Genomic DNA, 23,315 nt, shown 5'->3' with positions numbered 1-23,315 from the left:
TTGTGTAAGTAAGGCAACAGCTGTTGCCAATGGTTTGAAAAAGCCAAAGCCCATTGTTGTCATGCCGGGACAAAAGACAAAATAATCTACTTCTCATGTGTGGAATTATTTCCATCCCGATCCGGACAACATTTGTCAAGCCATATGTGCCCATTCCCATGCAACAGTGAGTAGAGGGAGGGACCTAAACCACCTAGGAACCTCTTCCTTGTTACGTCACTTGGAGCGCATTCATCAAATATCAAAGTGTACGTCGCCAAGTTCCAAAACTCAAAACATAACAAGTCCAGTGTCACCTACCTGCTCCCTCTCTATGAGATCCAAGCGCCTTCAATCTCCAACACCAACACCTGCATCATCAACATCCTCATTCATCATCGGAAGTAGTCCTGCTGCATCCAATGTTGGTATTCGAAGCATGATTGACTCCTCTCCTATCCGTGATTTCTCAGAAGGATCCTTGATGACTACGCCTGTTGCTGCTGCTATTGCTGTCAGTGGATCTTCATCCCAGAAGGGGACCAGGAAGAAAACTACTTGTAGAGTATCCTCCAAAAAACAATTAACTGTCAAACAATCATTTGCAAGGGCAAACAAGTATGACAGCAATCACCAATTTGCACAGCAGATTACTGATGCCATAACAGCTATGCTGGTATTATATGTGCGTCCAGTACCCGCCATTACTGCAGTGGGTTTTCAACAGTTAATTAAGGTCCTGTGTCCTTGCTACCAGATGCCTTCTAGATTCCACTTCGCAAGAATAGCAATTCCAAGTCTGTACAAGGACATTAAAAAAAACCTTATTAATGTCCTCAGAAATGCCGTTGTACCCACTGTCCACTTGACCATTGATATGTGGACAAGTGGGACAGGGCAAACTAAGGATTACATGACTGTGACAGCCTAATGGGTAGTTGTATTGCCTAAAACAGCAACAGCAGCAGCAACATCTACCAAAAGACGGCTGATACAGAGGCAGGCTACTCTTTGTATAACTGGTTTCACTAAGAGGCATACCGCTGAGAACCTCTTAGAAAAACTCAGGGAAATCATTGCTAAATGGCTTACCCCACTTGGACTCTCCTCGGGATTTGTGATTTCAGACAATGCCACCAATATTGTTAGAGCATTACATGTGGGCGAATTCCAACACGTCCCATGTTTTGCTCACACAATTAATTTGGTGGTGCAACATTTCTTAAAAAGTGACACAGTCGTGCAGGAGATGCTTTCGGTGGCCCGCAAAATATCCGGACATTTTAGACATTCGGCGACCGCTTGTCGAAGATTGCATGAGCAGCAGGTACTGTTAAATTTGCCGTTCCATCAGCTGAAGGAAGAGGTAGTAACTTGGTGGAATTCTACCCTCTTTATGCATCAGCGAATGGAGGAACAGCAAAAGGCCATCCAGGCCTATGCAACGGACTATGACATAGGCCGTGGAGGGGGAATGCACCTTACTCAAGCGCAGTGGAGAATAATTTCCGTGTTGTACAAGGTTCTCAAACCCTTTGAACTTGCCACACGTGAAGTTAGTTCAGACACTACCAGCTTGAGTCAGGTCATTCCCCTCATCAGACTTTTGCAAAAACAGCTGGAGAAACTGAAGGAGGAGCTGAAATGGACGATTTGCGCAAAGTATGTCGGACTGGTGGATCAAGCCCTTGATTCACTTCACCAGGATCCAAGAGTCGTCAATCTATTGATATCTGAAAAATATATTTTGCCCACCATTCTGGATCCCAGGTTTAAGCCATACCTTGTGAGTTTTTTTCCAACAGACCAAAATCTAAAACTATGCAAAGAGCTGTTGGTCAAAAAATCGTCAGCTGCAGCCGCATGTGAAACGCCATCCTCTACTCCTTCAGTTTCAACAGCTGCCAGGAAAAAACTAAATTTTCCTTACAGAATGCCTGCTGGTCATGCAGATCGTTCACCAAAAATTGACATCTGGTTGGGCCTGAGAAAACTGCCTACTAGTGACATGTCTTCTACCGTGACTATGTGTGATACGGTTTCCATTCACAGAATGGTGGAGGACTATTTCAGAGATAACATCCTAATAGACATGTCAGACAGTCCCTTTCAGTACTGACAGGAAAAAGAGGCAATTTGGAGTCCCATACACAAACTAGCTTTGCATTATTTAAGTTGCCCACCCTCCAGTGTGTACTCCTAAAGAGTTTTTAGTGCAGCTGGCAACCTTGTCAGTGATCGGGGTAGGAGGTTACTTCCTCAAAATGTGGAACAGATGATGTTCATTAAAATGAATTACAAATTCCACGAGGAAAACCTCTACCAACAATTACATAAAAAAATTACAGAGACGCCTATGGTGGATTCCAGCGGGGACAAATTAATATTGTGTGAAGGAGAGGATGTACACACTGATGGGGATGACGAGGACAACTTGTAATGTAAAGACAGTTTGTATATGGGATAATTTTCATTTCCATTTCCAATGCACATTGGCAGCTTGTTTTATGGGGGTCCAAACAAACCAATAATTTCAGCCATAATTGGCAGTCCTTGTCACTGAAATGATTGGTTTGTTAAACTGTCCTGTTTCGTATACAACATAAGGGTGGGTGGGAGGGCCCCAGGACTACTCCATCTTGCACCTTTATCCTTTGCATTATGTGCTGGCTGGGGCATTGCTGCCTGATTAATTTATTATCAATTTTGCAGCCAGGGGCTGCACCCAATGAATTGTTTTTTAATTAATTTATTATCAATTTTACACCTGGTTGTCACTGTCATCAGCATAGCTGCGCAGGGGTGCTGTGCTCCTGTCTGTCGAGGGGCTGCTGCCCAAAATAATAAATAAACAATTTTTTTGTGTGTGTCATCTGTTGCTAGGCCTTCTTCTTCCAAACCATCCATCCTGGACTTCCTGTCCAAAAAGGGTAAGCAGGGTACAGAAAGGGGAGCCAGATGTCCCCAATGACATTTTTTTTCTTCTATCATAGATGATGTGGAGAGATAAGAGCTTCAGATGTTGGAACAGGGGCTCCCACCTATTTGGCTTCCCTCCAGAGAACAGAACTCTGTTCCTCAGGAAGTGTCTATGCCTGAGCTGATAGGTAGGTAGTCTCTTGTTCACAATATATCTCATAGGTTAAGTGAACAGTGGGAACAACGGCAGTTTGAAGGCCATTAACTATGGTTTTTTTTATGTCCCTGTACAGGTTGGGAAATGCCTTTATTGAAGATTTGCAAAGATTTGCAATTGTTATTTATTTTTGGAAAGCACGCTTCCTGGTCCCCTTGTGAGCTGTGAGGTGGTCAAAATTGACTGGAAACGAGTGGAAATAAATGTTATTGAGGTTATTAATACTGTAGGAACAAAACAAGGCCCATTTTATGTGATTTTAGCTGTTTTTTTATTTTTTAAGAAAAAAATCCAGATCCAAACCAAAACACGAAGACAAACCACGGACGTGAGGTTTTGGCAAAACCAATCCAGATCCAAAACCAGTGGAGATCCAGATCCAAAACCAAAACCAACACACGGGGGTCGGCGCACATCTCTACTTATAAGTTATCTGTTTCTGTATATACAGCTGGCAGTATGAGGCTGCATATTGCACTATTTTCTATGTTTATGACTGGATTGTTAATGTCCCTTTCCTTCATTTGCTTTGTGTTCTGAATGCAGTCATTTATAGATATTTAGATATGTTGACCTGTCCGGTCCAGTCCTGTTCTCTCAGTGTCTCGGAGTCTAGAGGGTTCCTGTCCTTTCGGTTGGAGGTAAGACTACCTCCCGACATAACCTTTGTTTTTCTTCCATTGCTTAGTTAGTAGGGTACAGGGTTTACTGTTAGATATCCAGGTATACCAAGTTTGGGATGGGTAAACAGTGTGGGCAGGTGGGTTGTACAGGGTTAAGTCTGTGTGTTTTATTTTTTTTTATTTATTTTAGGATGCATGCCTCTGCCTCCTCATATGATCATTTTTGTACTTCTACTATCTTATATTTGCTTATGTGTACTGTGATATGCCTAGGTGGTTTATATTTCTCTTCATTCAGTTGCTCTTTATTATTGTTATCCTTTATAAGGACCACAAGTGTTCCGCAGCACCTAACAAAGTACATAAACAAATGAGCAAAAGCAAGAGAACAGGGACTTACATTACAAGACAATGCAGGATAAGGACTTAGGCCCTCATTCAGAGCCACTCGCTATTTGCGGTCGTTCGTTCTAAAACAAGGGGTGGCTATTCAAATGAACCGTTCGCTGTTTGCGGTCTGTTCACGCCTCTATGTCTGAACGAGCGAGCAAAACTTGCGTTCGTTTTTTTTAAAAATACGCCCCCTGGCCGCTCGCATCCTACGTCATGTCCGCTATTTATTAGATTAATCGAGTACATCGAACAGGATATGAACTGCTCGCTATTCTTGTGGTTGGTTTTTTCAACCGCTATTTTGCGAGCAGTTCTGAGTTAAAAAAAAACAAATGACGTGGTCATTGACGCTGCTATATTAATTATGCACACCCATAAAACGCTCGTTTTGACCTTTAAGCACGCCTGCGTTCTGATCTCCACTCCCCGTTTTCAAGCACCTTCCCCTGTTACCACCCACACACGCCTTATTCTGTCACTCAAAATAGCAGGCACTCGCTATATTGCGTACAAACGATTTTCGGCCGCACTGACTGGTTTGCGCATGCGTACTAAAAACCGTACGCATGCGCAGATGTGCGAACATCGCTCGGAACGAGCGTACTGCCGCTAGCGAGTGGCTCTGAATCAGGGCCTTAGTTTATAAACTTTGCTGCAACAGAAGTCTTCACACTCATATAAGCAGCAGGGAGGCAGAAATCAAAGGTTAAATGCCATTGTGGGGAGTATGGGTAGATGATAGTATAAGTAAGGGAATCACATGAAGGAAGAGGGCCCTGCTTACAAGAACTTACATTCTAAAGGGAGGGGCGACAGACAGGGGTGACACAGATGGGTTAGACATTGAGCTTGGAGCAGTGGGTTAGGAAGTGAGCTGGAAGGCTTTTTTTCTCTTTGGTTCTGTATATTTCTCCTGTGAATAGCAGGGGCAAATCTCCACTTCAGATACTCTCCTGGAATGTGAGGGGGCTCAATGATAAGGTTACGAGCTCCCGGGAAAAAATCTAATGTAGATGTTATTTGTCAACTTGAGACACTGTTAGCTGGTAGTAAAACAATGACTCTGCATGGGGTAGGATGGGCTTATCATGCCACACATTCCAGGGCCGCAACTAGGGGGGGGCTAGAGGTGCACGTGCACCGGGAGGGGATTGCGGGGGGGTGAAAAAGCAGACTCTGCCATCTGAAAATGGCCGCCGCCGAAGAGGAGACTAATGCTAGAGGTCCTTACTGGACCTCTAGTGTCTGTCTCTTTCTTGGCGGCGGCCATTTTTGGATGCCCGTTTTCAGCAGATTACATGCGGACTAGCCATCCGCATGGACTCTGCTGAAAACGGCCATCAAAAAATGGCCGCCGCCAAGGAAGAGACAGATGCTAGAGGTCCTACTGGACCTCTAGTGTCTGTTAGCAGAGCGCAATGCACACAGCGTTCCCGGAAGTGCTGGGAACGCTGGCGCTGCAGGGAGAGGATGCTGAGAGCTGCATCTTCTCCCTTCAAACCCCCCCTGGCAACGAGCATAAACCCCCCTGGCTGAGCATATACCCCCATGGCAACGAGCATGGAACCCCATGGCAACAAGCATGGAACCCCTGACAACAAGTATGAAACCCCCTGGCAATGAGCATAAATCCCCTGACAACAAGCATGAAACCCCATGGCAACGAGTAGGTAATTTTAAAGTAATTAGAAGCATTACTGTGGGGCATAAAATGGTGTCGGGCAAATATGTAAGTGGCACTTTGGTAATAGGCATTACAGTGTGTGGCATAATGTGTAATGGGCATTATGGTGTATGGAATAATGTAAGTCACTATACCAGGGACGTCTGAGTAATGCACTGCCTTATGGAGGAGCAAGGACAAAATCCAGGTACGGGAAGGGAGGGGGGCGCAAAATTGCTGCCTTGCACCGGGTGACAGATATCCTAGTTTCGGCCCTGCACATTCTACATATTCCAGTAAAGTAGCAATTTTTATTCATAGGCAACTGTTTTGTATTTGAAAAGGTCTGAGTTGACCCAAGTAGTTCCTATCCAATTGGCATACTGGTGGCCTTGTATTACTCCCCCTATCAATATAACAGCAATGTTCAAGAAATGTTGTGAATTCATGTTTCTCTTTCTGGAAACTCTGGTTATATTTATTGATGAATATAGTGTGCTGAGCCCTGCTCAGGGGCCTGCCAATCTTCCCATTCCTTTGTTAACTTGGTTGAAGGGATTGTCCTGGATAATATATGGTGAGAGCAGTGCCCTAACTAGACTGAGTACACTTGCTTCTTGACTGGACCATAACTGCAGTGTAGGAGCGGTGCTGCTGCAAAGTGTGCAGAACTCTGTAGGCAGCACCATCGCTGCCCCACGGCCCTTGCTTTTGGCTAGCAGAGTTCCCGGAACGGCACCCTGCAGCCTGGATCTCTGCTGCAGTGCTATCCGGAACATGTCTGAATAGCCGATCGGGGCGCCCTCATGATGCCACTTACCAGGTGCTGGCGGTCCCGTCCCCTCTGTGAGACATAATGATGTCATGCACTCAGAGACCGGGCCACTGTTGAGCCCTGTTACGGCACTGCTTCTTTCATCACTATATTTCTAGAACTGACCTTGCTCTAATATCAAAGTGGTTGGTGCAATTGGTTATGGGAGCAGTATGGGGCCCGTGGCATGTCAACACCTCAATGGCTTGTCCTTATATGTGCCGATTCAGGGTTACAGTCCCAATGGGAGGAATTTTCTAACTGAATAATCACTCTACTGAATTCTCCATGCTCTAGGAATTGTTTAAGGCAGTATTGCAGAGATATCTGATTGGGAGGGTGATTGGGTTAAAAAATTCATAAGCAAAGGGAGATTCAATTGGAAAATCACTGTTGAGTATATGAACACCAGTATTTTACTGAACCCCATGCCGTTTTTCCCCTCTATTTTCCAATACCAATGTAGGCTCTGAGGCCCAGGGCTGATAAGTGCCAGCCAATCAGCCCCCAACTGTCATTTTTCAAACACTGCCTGTGAGATGGCAGTTAGGAGCTGATTGGCTGGCACCTTATCACTTTTCACTCTGTCTCCTAACACTGCTTATTAAAAAGACCCACAAGGCACATATTATAAGAAAATGTTACATGGTGCAATACACACTCCTTAAAGCAAGTGGTTCCTCTTTTTCTGGGACATCACAGGGCAAAACTGTTTTAGGGCCACTCCTATCTCTATCTTGGTGGACCCATATACAGTATATATATATATATATATATATATATATATATATAAAAATATATATTTTCCAATATACTTTATTAATTGATAAATGTCATGATGAAATGTTGATGCTGTGCTAGTGCATTCAGTAATAACAATAGCTACAAAATGATTAAACTAGTTCGGTGAATTACACAATGACACTGAACAGGTCCCTATAGACAAATTACTGATTACTGACCAGACATAGCATAATTAGCCTAAATTTTCCAAAGTGGATGAAATGAGATTAAATTGGACAGAACACTTCTGCAAAAGAACAGATATGCAGAATTCTGTAACTGGAAAGAAATGTGTATATTAGGTACGTTAACAAATATTACAGATGGACAGAATCAGATAGGCACCTGGATAGTATCTGTACCTAGACACATTTTTTCATCTTTTCCTAACTTCCTGCACAATTATATTTGCATCATAAGTAGCAAAACATAAAAAACAATATTCAAACAGTCATTACATTTGCTTACTATGAAACAAACTGATTCTCACAACAAATGACTCTCAAAACACAAAGATACAGAGGTGCATGCAGTCGCCGTCTTTTCGCAGAACATTATATTAGCATGCACCAGAATGTGCAAGCCCTGAGATGCCCACTTTCAGTACCCATGCATACTGCAACACCGCCGGTGGTACTGAACAATCCACCATGGACAAATGCGTTAACCCTATGGCAGGTGCAGTGTCTCTGTCTGAACATGGCTTCTATGGCTGCGGCTCTGCATATAAGAGTATAGCACGCCAGTGACACTCCCATAACCTGGACTTTTTTGCATATACTTCAGGACACCTCCCAGTCACTACCCAGGAATGCCCATGGTTGTCCCTCGCCAGTTCTGAAACCAGCAGTCCAGTATGCAACAGTGCATTTGTGCGTACATTCAGGGTGTCTAATATGCCGTAGGGATTTTGCGCATGCGCAGTAGCAAATAATCGCTCAAGTACATGAACATTGACATATCAAATATGCTACAAACTTACTAATGACATAACATTGACAAGCTTACTTGCTGTTAGGAAAGGTATATTTCCCTTTCAGATTCTGCACCTGGAAGTGATATCAGTGAAGGCGGAAGTGCGGTTTTCTGCCCATATAGTCCACTCGCTGCGCTCACCACGCTTTGGGCACGGTGGCGAGCTCTGCTCGCTACAAGTTTATATTCCCTTTCTATGCCCACATGGATGGTAGGGAATGACATTGGACAGTAACTGATGACGTCAGGGTACAGAAACTGAAGGGGATATATCCACTTCCCTTGCTGTTAGGCTAGATACTGCAGACATTTTGGATAGTGCAGGAGCTGCACTAGAGTTTTGTGAAACCACAGGTCATTCTGCAATTTCTATTTCTTGGTTTCAATCCACAAAATGTACTAAAGGCAAAACCACTGCCCAGTTCGCTCCTTGACTTCTCACCTACCCAGTGCTGCTCCTGCTCCGTGAGTCCGTGACAGAGAAAGACAGGCTCTCTGGCACTCCCTCTGCATAAACTCCTGCCGCTGAGGGAGGGAGAGGAAAACTAAGCTCTTTCAAAGTAGGGGCCAGTGTATTTTTATTTATCATATTACTGTGGGGGACAATGGACCTCATTCAGACCCGGTCGCAAGCGCTGAGCGCTCGCAACCGGGTCGATGTTTAGGCCCTGCGCACGCGCAAGCCCCGGAGCGAGAGAGAAATTCTCTCGCTCCAGAGCTCACTACAAAAGGGGCGGCTGTCAATGGTGATCGACAGCTCGACCCGTTTTGTAGGCGTGGTGAGGGGGTGGTTTCACAAACGGAGGCGTTCCTTAAGGAATGCCTGCAGTTTTGTGGGTGGCCGCACTGACATTAGCAGTGATGTCAGTGGGGAGCTTCCTGCTCGATCAGAGCAGGAAGCTCCCTGGGGCTTGCGCTTGCCGAGACCCAACCTTAGGGTCTCGTCGCAAGCCCCGATGGTCGCGATGGTCTTGACCATCGCGACCATCAACCTGGTCGGTCGCTAAAGCTGTGGGTGTTAGCCCACAGCTTAGCTAGCGACCAAGAGGCCGCACTTGAAAATTCAAGCGGCCGCCCTCATTCAGAGCGAGTGCTCGCTTCTTGCGACTGCCTCTGAATGAGGGCCAATGTGTGTGTAATTACTATGGGGACCAATGTGTTTGTTTTATTACTGCGGTGGGCAATGTGTATAATTACTGTACTGTGGGGGCCAATGTGTGTAATTATTGTGGGGGACAATTTTTTATTACGGTGGGAGCCAATGTGAGTGTAATTACTGTGAGGGACAATTACAGTGGGGGCAATATTTTATTATTGTGGGGGCATATGGGGGGGCAATGTGTGTTTGTTTTTCCAGTCGGGGCCAATGTGTGTGTGTTTTTTCCCATGGGGGACAATGTGTGTGTTTTTACCCCTTGGAGGACTGATGGGGTGCCATAGCAATTTTAAAATCTTGTTCGGTGTGCCGCAAGTTCAAAAGGTTGAAACTCACTGCTGACACCATGCCAGAGTAGTGCTATTTTCCCAGTGATTTGTGTAGCACCACCTCAACTGCCCCCACGAGACTCCAGAGAAGTGAGTATAATAGTTGGGTGCAGGATGTGCAGTGTGGGGCCCCCTGGACTCAGGGGCTCATGTGCAATGCATACCCTGCACCCATTATAGATATGCTACTGGCAGGAGCTCTGGCCCAGCATTGCAGAGCAGCACATGGAGACTGCGGAGAGGTAAGTATAACTATATATTAGTGTAGGGTGTGCGATGTGGGCCCCCCTAGCTCTGTGTGCACCTATTATAGATACGCCATTGCCTCAACTGCACATACCTCCTGCATCTTTATGAGCAGCAGGTAAGTGATGAACTAGAGCCTTTAACATCAAGCTTCAATGCAGTGTCTGGGCTGCACAAATTATTATGTAATGTACACTTTATAGCCACATGTTCAGAGCATTAATGAGCCAACAATTTCAGGGCCTATTTCTCTGGTGCTCATTAGGATGATGCTCATGCCACAAGGATGATACCACACACAGAAACCGGAACCCACGTAATGAACCTATAGCCGGCATCCGAGCAGAGACTCAGCAGGGGTAAAAAAAGAAGATGAATCCAATCAGGACAGGATGGAGATGACGGATCAGCCAGGTAGGAGGACCTCACGGAGTGACAGCCCGGCGTCCCGGTCTCTTAGCAACGAGTCTGAGAGAACCGCCTGGAGTACTATTGTCAGACAAGATGCAGTGGCGGTTTGTGACACATAGAAGGGGGGCTGGCTGGCTGGCTGGGGACACAAAAGGAGCAATGTGCTCTTTTTTCTGTGGGGGGAGCAAAGTTATTTCCTCTGTGGGGGAGCAATGTTATTTATCTCTGTGGGGAACAATGTTATTTATCTCTGTGGGGGAGCAATGTTATTTATCTCTGTGGGGAGCAATGTTATTTATCTCTGTGGGGGAGCAATGTTATTTATCTCTGTGGGGGAGCAATGTTATTTATCTCTGTGGGCAGCAATGTTATTTATCTCTGTGGGGAGCAATGTTATGTATCTCTGTGGGGGAGCAATGTTATTTATCTCTGTGGGCAGCAATGTTATTTATCTCTGTGGGGAGCAATGTTATGTATCTCTGTGGGGGAGCAATGTTATTTATCTCTGTGGGGAACAATTTTATTTATCTCTGTGGGGGAGCAATGTTATTTATCTCTGTGGGGGAGCAATGTTATGTATCTCTGTGGGGGAGCAATGTTATTTATCTCTGTGGGGGAGCAATGTAATTTATCTCTGTGGGGGAGCAATGTTATGTATCTCTGTGGGGGAGCAATGTAATTTATCTCTGTGGGGGAGCAATGTTATGTATCTCTGTGGGGGAGCAATGTTATTTATCTCTGTGGGGAGCAATGTTATTTATCTCTGTGGAGGAGCAATGTTATTAATCTTTGTGGGGGAGCAATGTTATTTATCTCTGTGGGGAGCAATGTTATTTATCTCTGTGGGGGAGCAATGTTATTTATCTCTGTGGGGGAGCAATGTTATTTATCTTTGTGGGGGAGCAATGTTATTTATCTCTGTGGGGAGCAATGTTATTTATCTCTGTGGGGGAGCAATGTTATTTATCTCTGTGGGGAGCAATGTTATTTATATCTGTGGGGGAGCAATGTTATTTATCTTTGTGGGGGAGCAATGTTATTTATCTCTGTGGGGAGCAATGTTACTTATCTCTGTGGGGTAGCAATGTTATTTATCTCTGTGGGGAGCAATGTTATTTATCTCTGTGGGGAGCAATGTTATTTATCTCTGTGGGGGAGCAATGTTATTTATCTCTGTGGGGAGCAATGTTATTTATCTCTGTGGGGAGCAATGTTATTTATCTTTGTGGGGGAACAATGTTATTTATCTCTGTGGGGGAGCAATGTTCTTTATCTCCGTGGGGAGCTAAATTTTTTATCTGTTTGAGGGAGGGGGGCATTTTGGCTGTTCGCAGTGGGAGCTCCAGCTCCTAGAAATGGCCCAGTCACCTACAAATGAGGAAGAAAGAGGATATGAAAGGGATTGGGGCTGGGACTGGGGCGGTACACCTGTCAAACCGTAATGCAGGTGTCCTAAGGCGAGCTCAGGGAGGACAGAAACCTCCCGTGGAGCAGAAGAGCAAAAGCTTGCACTGTTGGGTGCTTAATGTATACAAGTATTGGAACTTGACCTGACAGTACACATACCATAAGCCGAGTGAGGCAGTTTGGACCGCAGTTAAAAGAATCCTGAAGTACCTAAAAGCTTCAAATTACTTGAAAATAGAGTTTCCAAAGCATAGAAATTTTAAGCTGAAATCTCCTTCTGTGATGCTGACTGGGGAGCAGATGGGAATGACCCTAGTTCCTACACAAGATATCTGTGTATACTAGGCAACCCACTGTTGCTCAATCCACCACTGAGGCAGAGTATATGTGACCCAATTCATGTGAATTGGGTCTTCTGGAACAGGATGAAACAATCAACAGCGAAGGGGAAATGTACAGTACTAAACTCTGAAAAGTGATACATTGCAGAGTGATAAACTACCAGCCACTCAGCTCCTTACTGTCATGTTACAGACTGTGTTTGAAAAATGAGTTAGGAGCTGAATGGTTGGTAGTGTATTACTCTCCGATTTATTACTTTCCAAAGCTTAGTACATCTGCCCCAGAGTGTGACAATAAAGCTGCAATAGACTTGTCCTACAGCACAAATCACCATGGACGGTCTAATCACACAGCTATCAGACATAACTTCATTCAAGAGTTAGTGGAATGAAAGTCTGTCACCATCACCTTTGTGGCTTGAAGATAACATCACTGATATGATAACAAAGGGACTGACGTCATAAGTTCTGAGTGTGCTCCTAAAAGCGTGTGGTCTGGAATACATTTGATATGTTTAATTGTTATTTTAATACATAACCCAAATGCTTTTTGTTACAGGATGGACTTTGCCAAATGTTTATTTAGTAAGGTGTGATATATATTTTTATGTAACAGGAGATAGCCCAGTGCGAGGAGGTTGTGAGAGGGCATTGTGCTCCAGCACTGTCTCCTCTCTCTACTATACATGCTTGGTACTAGGACCCAGAGTTACAGGGAGGTGCAACCTCTGAACTGATGATGTCACCACTTATGCCATCTCTACTGTGCTCCTGAGGTGAAACACCTAACTGCCACTGCTATTGCTGCAATACCGCTATTTTGCCTACCACTGTGTTACTGCTTTTACCTTTTAATATCAATAAACCCGACATCCTGGTCTTTCTGTGTGGCCTACCAGTCACTTTCACATTTTGCCTGACACCTGTTGTGATCACCATCCCAATAAGCTATACAAAAAAAACACTGTCAAGAATTGAGCAAAAAAAAACAAAAAAGACAGAAGATGGTTTAAATAATATAAATAACAAGACCGCATAATAAAACAAGACAGCTGTCAACAATTTCAAAAATCAATGTGGTCACTGTCAAGCAAATTTGAAGTGCTCCTCTCCTATGACTAGTGGCGAATTTAACCTAGGGGCTGCGGTGTTGCAGCTCCCCCCAGTAAAATCAGCAACTTCAGAGAGTCAGTGCAGTCTGTGACTGCACTGGCTACACTGTGACAGGAAGTGGCTTCCCATTGGAAGTGCCACCTGCCAGTAACGCACAGGACAGGCTGCCCTGGGGGGAGGGGTCTCCACTCCCTGGGACTGCCAGTCCGGGCTGCGAACCTATGAAAGGATTGAAGCAGAGATATATTAAACAGCTTTTTATGTGGCCTTTTTTCTTTTAAACCACCACACATTACAGGGCTGAGTCTGGTGAGTTGGATGCAAAATGTCTGTTTTTGCATGAAGCTGTGGAAGCCTGTTTTATGAGTTTCCATAGGGCGAAAGTTTATTATAGAATTTACATTAATTTATTAATTATGGGAGACTACTTTATTTATTTATTAAACAACCAATATTATTTTTTTGTGTCAATAAGGAAACCATGGAAATAAATTATTTTGAAATGTAAATGTATTGCTTAATTACATGGGTTTGTAGTGATACAACTATGCACTATAAATCCCATTCTGTCACGTTTCAAATCCAATGAGTAGTCCAAATGGAAATGATTTATTTTGTAATGCAAATAGAGGCCCTCAAGTGACAATATACAGTAAGCCTAATAAATAATAATCACTTTATAAATGGTTTGGACTATACCAGTACTTACTGTATTTAAAATCATAGAGGGCTAAACATTACTTACTGTACTATTAGCATAGGATCAAACAATCAGTCTCTCAGCCAGTCCGTCTTGTTAGCAACTGTTATTTACTTCTATTGGAGATTTAAATCCACTAGGAAGGTAAGCCCATTAAACAATAGTAACTTAAATAAATATGTTTTTTAAGGCTTACTAATATTGTAATGTGCCAATTCTATATAGGTAATTACTTTATTTGTATAGAGGTAAACTAAGGTCCTTTACAGGCAATTACAGCCTGAAGCATAGACATCACCAGGCGCTGGGTTTCATCCCTGGTGATGCTCTGCCAGGCCTCTACTGCAAATGTCTTCAGTTCCTGCTTTTTCTTGGGGCATTTTCCTTTCAGTTTTGTCTTCATCAAGTGAAATGCATGCTCATTCGGATTAAGGTCAGGGATTTACTTGGCCATTGCATAACATTCCACTTTTTAGCCTTAAAAAACTCTTTGGTTGCTTTTGCAGTATGCTTTGGGTCATTGTCCATCTGCACTGTGAAGTGCCGTTCAATGAGTTCTGAAGCATTTGACTGAATATGAGCATATAATATTGCCGAAACACTTCAGAATTCATTCTGCTGCTTTTGTCAGCAGTCACATCATCAATAAATACAAGGTAACCAGTTCCATTGGCAGCCATACATGCCCACGCCATGACGCTACCACCACCATGCTTCACTGATGAGGTGGTATGTTTTGGATCATGAGCAGTTCCTTTCCTTCTCCATACTCTTCTCTTCCCATCACTCTGGTACCAGTTGATCTTTGTCTCATCTGTCCATAGGATGTTGTTCCAGAACTGTAATGGCTTTTTTAGATGTTGTTTGGCAAACTCTAATCTGGTCTTCCTGTTTTTGTGGCTCACCAATGGTTTACATCTTGTGGTGAACCCTCTATATTCACTCTTGTGAAGTCTTCTCTTGATTGTTGACTTTGACACATATACACCTACCTCCTGGAGAGTGTTCTTGATTTGGCCAACTGTAGTGAAGGGGTTTTTCTTCACCAGGGAAATAATTCTTCTGTCATCCAACACAGTTGTTTTCCATGGTCTTCCGGGTCTTTTGGTGTTGCTGAGCTCTCCGGTGAGTTCTTTCTTTTTAAGAATGTTCCAAACAGTTGATTTGGCCACACCTAATGTTTTTGCTATCTCTCTGATGGTTTGTTTTGATTTTTCAGCCTAATGATAGCTTGCTTCACTGATAGTGACAGCTCTTTGGATCTCATATTGAGAGTCGACAGCAACTGATTCCAAATGCAAATGTCACACCTAGAATCAACTCCAGACCTTTTACCTGCTTAATTGATAATGAAATAATGAGGGAATAGCCCACACCTGTCTATGAAATAGCTTTTGAGTTGATAGTCCCATTACTTTTGGCCCCTTAAAAAGTGGGAGGCACATATAGAAACCGTTGTAATTCCTACACTGTTCACCTGATTTGGATGTAATTACCCTCAAATTAAATGTGAAAGTCTGCAGTTAAAGCACATCTTGTTTGTTTCATTTCAAAGCCATTGTGGTGGTGAATAGAGGCCAAAATATTAAATTTCTGTCAATGTCCCAATATTTATGCACCTGACTGTATATATATATATTATAGTCATAACCTCGCTTGGACTTTTAGTTATGATGATGAATGTATTATGTATGTACTTGTTATTTATGTTTTGATACTGAGACACCCCATTTATATCTTAAAGACACCATTAAAGAAGTCATTTATGGTGAAACGCTTTGGATGATAAGATATCGAGATCCAAACTTGACCCTACAGGCTATCAAAGAGCTTGTCCCTATAAAGGGAGACAACAAGTGTACTAACATCTGTCCCACAATGGTCAAGATGTCTATGTATATGGGCCAGATATACTAAGCTCTGAAAAGTGATAAACTGGAAAGTGATAACCACCAGCCACTCATCTCCTAACTGTCATATTACAGGCTGTGTTTGAAAAATGACAGTTGGGAGCTGAGTGGCTGGTTGTTTATCACTGTCCAGTTTATCACTTTTCAGAATAAGTTTTAAATGTGATTTTATGTTTTTTTTAATAAAGCTGTGTACTAAAGGGAAAGGTTATTAGTTGTATTTGGGTGAACTCAGGTTGAAAAGGTCTCATAGTAGGCCCGATTGGAGGAATAAAAACTTCACCCTTATCACCTCACAACACTCTATGTAATAGGGACAAAAATGATAATATACGAAGGGGGAATTGGATCCTATATAGAGTTGTATAATCCAGTTTAGGCTCCCCCCCCCAAAAAAAAATCAACATTATCATTCTTAATTCCATAGGCCCTTTCTGGCAAAGGACCTTTTTATGGATTAGCCTCCTTATTTGACTATCAGAAATTTATACCATCTGACGATTGGCAGCTACTAGCAAAATATTGGTATTTGTATTGCTCGTATATATATATATATATATATATATATAATATATATATATATATATATATATATACACACACACACCTGGACCTCGCTTCGTGTAACCCCAGCTTTTTTTTAGAAACTAGTAATTTTTTCGAACACGTCCCCAAAATGTTAATTTTTTATTATCACATTATGTAATAATAGCTATTTAAACTTGATTTGGCATTTTTGTTAATATATATATATATATATATATATATATATATTGAACCAGGTTTAAATAGCTCTTATTTACATAATTTGTTAATAACAGATTTACAATTTGGGGACGTTTTTTGAAAAAATATTAGCCAGTTACAGTAAGTGGTTAAAATAATTTCCATGGATGAGCTGTTGCGGAGTAGCTGCAGTAACACAGGTCACATGTGATATACTGTGTGTTGGTGAGCTTTGGAGCCCAATCATGTTACAGTATCTTTATTGTGTTGCTAGTGGAGTGTGCTAATCCACAGACTCCATGCTTAATGTACCTCCAGCGAGGCTTCATTCCCTGAGAAAAGATGGCCACTGAGATCAGTACTGAGCATGCGCAGTGCCATCTTGTTACTGTGTAAGATTTACACTTTGCTCCATCTGAGATGTGATTTACCACTCTGTATTAGTGCTGTTCCAGCATCCTGCGCTGCTACCTGCATACATTTATGCACTCACCGGTTGGTGAGGTGCATAAAACTCCACTCTGCTCAATCTTCACTCTATTCTAACCAATGTATCACAGTATAGCTGTACAAAACTTAAAACCATATAAATCATTCATCGCAACAGGTTATGGGCCAAGGCACACAAGAGTAAAGTATACAAGCTACTGAGATGCCCACAGCAGCACACATGTGCCATCTTAGGCACATGCAAGACACAGACTGCTACAGGACACAGAGTGAAGACAGCACAGAGTGTTTCCAGTGCAGTGTGTTGGCACATAAACTGGTCAGTACACAGATGCTGCATAAAACACAGAGTGGAGACAGCACAGAGTATTTCCAATGCCATGTGTCAGCATAGAGAGTGATTAGTGTACAGAAGCTGCAAAAATATGGCTGCAAGGAACATACACACAGCAGCTACACCCATGATGGGGTTTATCAAATTGAAAGGTGCAAAAAGTTTGCTGTGGAAATGCAATTAAAGTGTGAAAGGTTGTGCAAGGTCTCTGTAGACCCAGATGCAAATCCAAGCCCAGACAATGTAGAGAGAGCCATGGGATCCATAGGCTTTTATGTAGAGCAACACATGTACTCTATTATACATGGGAAAGACATGGACAGCACTGCTGGCAGCGTACCACGATGGAGGTCTCATGAGATTACATTTATGAAGTGTATTATACAATATCAAGTTATGCGAATGCAGCAGTTTAAGTGATTATATTGACAGAATGATGTGTTTCTCAGCAACTAATGTCCACTGGTGTCTAAGTAGATGATAAAGAGATTGCTAAAGCAATGTTACAGAACTTGTCACCTAGTTGTGGTATTGGAGGCAAAAACAACAAAGTTAACCACAGACACATTTAGAATTAAGTTATTGCAGTTCCAAGAGTGAGTGTCATGTGAGTCAAGTATTGAGGCTACTGCATTATACACAAAAAGTGAAAAATTTAGAAAACTCAAGTTCAAGTTTTACAACTTTCACAAGATAAGTCACAAAGCATTTGAGTGCAAGCAAAAGAGTGTGAATCCTATGCAAAGCATGAATTGCAATAGTAAAGATGAGTCAGTCCTAATTATTACAGATAACTGCAGAAAGGATTGCTGGTATAATGATTTAGGCGCAACAATGCATTTCAGCTGCAATGAGGAATGGTTCACCAAGTTAGTTGCATGTGACCCTATTACAATCAAAGGGATAGGCAATAAAATACTAACAGCTACAAAAGTATTAACAATTGAAGCCAGCCTAAAAGTTGGGACAAGAGTTCACTTTGCTAAAGGAAATTGTATTGTTTACAACAGAAAAAATACAGCTACAGGCACAAGGTGTCAGCAATTGTACATGCTGGATACACAACACAGTGAAGACAAATGAATCACAGTCTTTGGAACTCTGGCATAGATTTAGTCACTTTGAATACAGTGTTCACATGCCACAGAATGGGATGGTCACAGGAATGTCAGTGAGTGGGGAAACCCATATGTGAGAGCTTCATAGAAGGAAAACACAGTCAATAAATGGGATGGTCACAGCAATGTCAGTGAGTGGGGAAACCCGTATGTGAAAGCTTCATAGCAGGAAAACACAGTCATATGTAATTTCCCAAGTCAACAAACAGATCTACAGCACCACTTGTGATAGTACATTCAGATGTATGTAGTCCAATGGAGTAAAGTCAGTAAGTGGACACAGATACTTTGTGACATTTATAGATGTCTTCACAAGGATGACACATGTATGCTTCATCAGAGAGAAATCTAAAGTAGCAAAGAAAACTGCAGCCTAAAAAGACTTGTAGAGAAACAAACTATACAGACTCAAGACACTGAGATCTCATAATGGAGGAGAATACTTAAACAAAGAGGTGGAATCTAATCTGAGAAAATTTGGAATAGTGCATCAGTTGAGCATTGCCTATACTCTTCAGCAAAACAGTATGAATGAACAAGCAAACCAAACACTAGTGGAGGAGAAAACAATATGTATGCTAAACAAAATGCAGGTCTACATAAACAGCTTTGTGCAGAAGCCGTGTCCACAGCAGTTGCCCTAAAGGAAATAACATCTATTGCAGCCTGCTCAAAGAAAAAACCAAGTGTAATGGTGGATACACATGTAGCAATGAGCCAGTGATATGATATCGATCATCCAGCACACCACCAACTCACCATCAACTATAGCAACCCACGATCAACAATTATGGGTCCCTATAGTAAACTGCTCGATATCGAGCAAGTTTGCCTGCATGCACTGTTGATGGACGATATCGCTATCATCCATACGTGGCCGCGCATCACTGGTCATAGGTGAGTTGGTAGCGACTGAAAAATGCACGATATGAACGATAACGATATGATCAATATTGTTATCATTCAAATTGTAAATTTTTATCGCTACATGTGTATTCACCATAAGACATCTTAGATGTTATAGAGCAACTGTGGAGGACAATAGGGAAGTGAAAAAATGCCTTCTCTGTCATGAAGTAGATGGCTCCAAAGTAAATTTAGTAATGTCAAATGATACAGTAGCATGTGCCTGGTAGCAGGTACAACTGTTACACACATTATTTCAGGTCCCCTGTTTATTAGATTTGTGGCAATAGCTTGGAATGCAATTTGACACTGATACACTATACATGCTCCTATTTCTTTAGTGGCAAGTGTATTCAAAATCATATTTGTTGTCCTCTCACCATAAAAGAAACAGGAACATGGCACAGATGAGTGTCCAGCAAACTGATCCATTGGAGGAAAGGTGGAGGAGATGACATTTGGCTGAATCAGGGAGAAAAGGCAGTGGGATTAATGTACCTCGGCTAGGTAAGTAGAAGTGTGAATATGTAACCTGGATGTTTTCTGTATTGTATAGTGGTCACTAAGATGCTCTTTGCATTGTATCCTGGTCTGTATGATGCTCTCTGTATTTTGTATTGTGGTCTGTATATCAGTCTGTAAGATGCTCTCCGTATTGTATGATTGTTACTCTGTATTAAGTAGCAGGCACTGGAATGTTTCTGTATTGTACAGTATGTTGGTTACTAGGATGCTCGCTGCAGTGTCTGTCAGTAGAATGCTATAAATTTTGTGTATAATTAGGCTATGCGATTTCTTTCTTTCTTTTCTCAGTAAAAAAGTAATGCAATGACATGCTAGCATCTAAAATCAGCTTTTCCACTGCACCACACATTTTCAGCCTGTTATGAACTAACATTATTAATATTAAACAATGTTTTACATAGTTCTGTATAATGTAAAACAATGTACAAATACATTACTATATTAATATTAATATAAAAAGCAAGCTAATGCAAAAGTATATACAAAAACCCCATCAGTTTTTTCCAGACTTTTTCTTAAATAATTGTAAATTATGAAATTGACTAAACAGATATTGGGGCTAGAGTTCAGGGACATCATTTTCCAGATGATACAGTGCTGTGCTTTGAAACTTGTGTTTGCAATATTTATTGTTTGTACTGTATTTGTGAACTGCTGCAAAAATCTATTTTTTTTGCACTACTTGCAACATTTGGTTACTTTTCCTTTGTGGTGGAAAAGTGAATTTAAAACTTACCTGATTGAATGATTTATTTGTTGTAGATCTTAGTTTACATGTTACGGTGACATCAGGCCTAAACAGTATTAATAGTTTATAAGGGGTAAATTTACTAAGATTCATGTTTGGGCGAAATTAAACACGACCTGTTTCGCACAAACACGCTCGAGTTTGTCCAGACCAAGTTCGCAAATTTATCAAGAATTGTGCCTCAACAAAATGTAAACCATATACTCATAGTGTATCAAAAGCTTTGGGTAATTGCGTTTGAACTAATACTTCTATACAATTTGAATGGTTAAAAAGCTTGTTACACTATGAGTATATTGTTTACATTTTGCTGAGGTTCATGCTCTGGAGATGAGTGAATGAGAAGGCTACCTTGTAGTGAATATCCTTAGAGAAATTCAAGGGGGGAACCCTTTGTATACTGTTAGAAGCGCCTCCTGGACTGACTTGGTGATATTCGGTCTTTTCATTTTGTTATTTAAGTGTTAGGTGACAGTGTTTTACTTGCACATGTTATCTTCATAATTGTTTGTTTTATTATCAAGAATTGTGTTTCACTAAATTGTGTTTTCTGATAATGAATGTGATTGTGTTTTCTGCCCATGTTACCTGTGTCTGACCACAGCCAAATACACCCGAACATGCAATCCTGTGTGCCGGTCCCGGTTCTAAAAATACGGGGGAAAAATGGCGGGTGTCCAGCGTATTTTTATAACATGGACTAGCCTTCACTAGCGGGGATGTAATGCAGCAGTTGGGGGGACACTTGTGGGCGTACCCCGACCAAAGCATTCACACCCCACACTAGACAGACCAGACCAGGGATCTCTGGGGAGGAGCGGACCCTCTCAATAAAAGTCCAGGGCTGAAGCCTGAGGCTATCCACCACATCCCTGGCAGGTGGATGCTGTGTTTTTAGTGTTAATTAATTGTGTAAAAGTAATATTGTCTTTTACAGGGGGGCTAGAGGTCCCAACAAGCCTCCCCCGCATGCCGGTACTTGTAGAACCACAAGTACCACAAGTACCAGCATGCGGGGCATTAAGGGCCCACTGGTACCTCCAATCCTCCTGTAACCTGGTGACCAGGTCCACCACTCCCCCCCTCCTAGTCCTGTCAGCAGCAGCAGAGCAGTGAGTACAGGGAGACTGCTGCTGTCCTCCTATCAGGTGCAAACGACAGAAGGGGGAGAGCGAACTGTTGAAATTGTGGTATCGGAATGTAACCTATATTATAAAACATTTTTACTTTAACATAATTTTTAGTGAAATGTATTTGTGTATTCTTTTTTATTAGGCAGTTTAATTAACTATACACTAACTATTGCATCCCACTTACCATCCCTTTGCAATCTTTTATTTCTGTGAACTAACAGGCTGTTACTAAAGAGACCTTACAGCTATGCCAATAATATAACATATATGGCTTTATATGATTATATTTTATCTTTGAGAACATATAATAAATCATACAGCTTGGAGGAATCTCAGTACTGTTGAAGACTCCCTTTAAAATCTACATTCACAGCTTAACTTCCATTAGTTATTGTTAGAGGCCTATCTGCTTTTTCACTTCTACTGCTAGTAAAACCATTGGAGGTAAACATATTATAACCAGTGTTACCTGGCCAAGTACCTTCTCTAAATATTCCTCCAACTAGGTGTTGATGTCTGGCTTCTGTCATTTTAGGAATACCTGTGTGATTGTTCATCATCAGCTCCAGGCATTTCACACTGTGCACAGACGTCAGATCGGTTGATTTGATATTTCAGTGGGCCCCAAGGGAACAGTGAGCAGAGATCTGAAATACTCACTCTGTAACAAGATGTGCATCCAGTAAACTTTAAGTGTCTCGTGTTACAAATAAGCTGTACATGTGTCAGCCCTTGAAAAATTCAAAAAAGCTGCATCTGTGCTGACCTTACTAGTCATTTAAAGTGAGGTCATAATATGTTAGGAATCCAACAAAGTCTGATTTTTATTTTTTTCAAAAAAGGTTGTTATTATGGCATTCCAATACATTAAAGAGAAATCCATTGGTATGAACCCACATTTTTCCAGTTTTTATTGAAATTTAAGCAACTCAATTCCAGTAAATAACCTGAACTGATACAAAGGTAAGCTGTAATCTGCTAGAGGTTGATAAAAAAGGATAGGTTAGCAAAAACTAAAAAATAATGTAATGTCAATTTCAGAGTAATGTGTTAAGAACAAGGAGGAAACTACTATAGGACAGAGGGAGCAGCTACTAAGAGGCCCACAGTTGAGAGGGGTCTTCCTTGTCTGGACCATGTTTCTATGGGAGTTCTTTTACCATTGGGTGGTAAATGGGGCCCTTACAAATGTTGTGGTCAACAAATGACTAGTAGCGCTGCTGGTTAAGAACTTACAGCTGTTCTCTAGCAATGAAAAAGGCTTGCCAGGGCCATGACACACTGCCAGTGGACTACTAAAGACTGGAAGAAGGTCTTATGGACTGATACATCAAAATTTTAAATCTTTGATTCATCAAGAAGTGTTTTTGTATGCCAACGAGTAGGTGTGTAATTT

At 42.0% G+C, this 23,315-nt stretch overlaps 1 protein-coding gene across 1 annotated transcript in view; it reads right to left on the bottom strand.

Annotated features, from left to right (window-relative positions):
* Positions 1 to 22,476, bottom strand: part of LOC148504016 (uncharacterized protein F54H12.2-like) — a 188,477-nt gene extending 166,001 nt beyond the window's left edge. The window contains exon 1 of the mRNA XM_088448920.1: positions 22,389 to 22,476. Within this exon, the coding sequence (XP_088305046.1) occupies positions 22,389 to 22,476 (88 nt within the window). The remainder of the gene's footprint in view (positions 1 to 22,388) is intronic.
* Between the last annotated feature and the right edge of the window lie 839 nt (positions 22,477 to 23,315).

This window comes from Taudactylus pleione, unplaced genomic scaffold (genome assembly GCF_031769625.1).
Source record: "Taudactylus pleione unplaced genomic scaffold, aTauple2 ptg000471l, whole genome shotgun sequence".
Classification (NCBI taxonomy): domain Eukaryota; kingdom Metazoa; phylum Chordata; class Amphibia; order Anura; family Myobatrachidae; genus Taudactylus; species Taudactylus pleione.
Note: the sequence above shows the minus strand (reverse complement) of the source record. Positions and strands in the feature narration are given on the sequence as shown.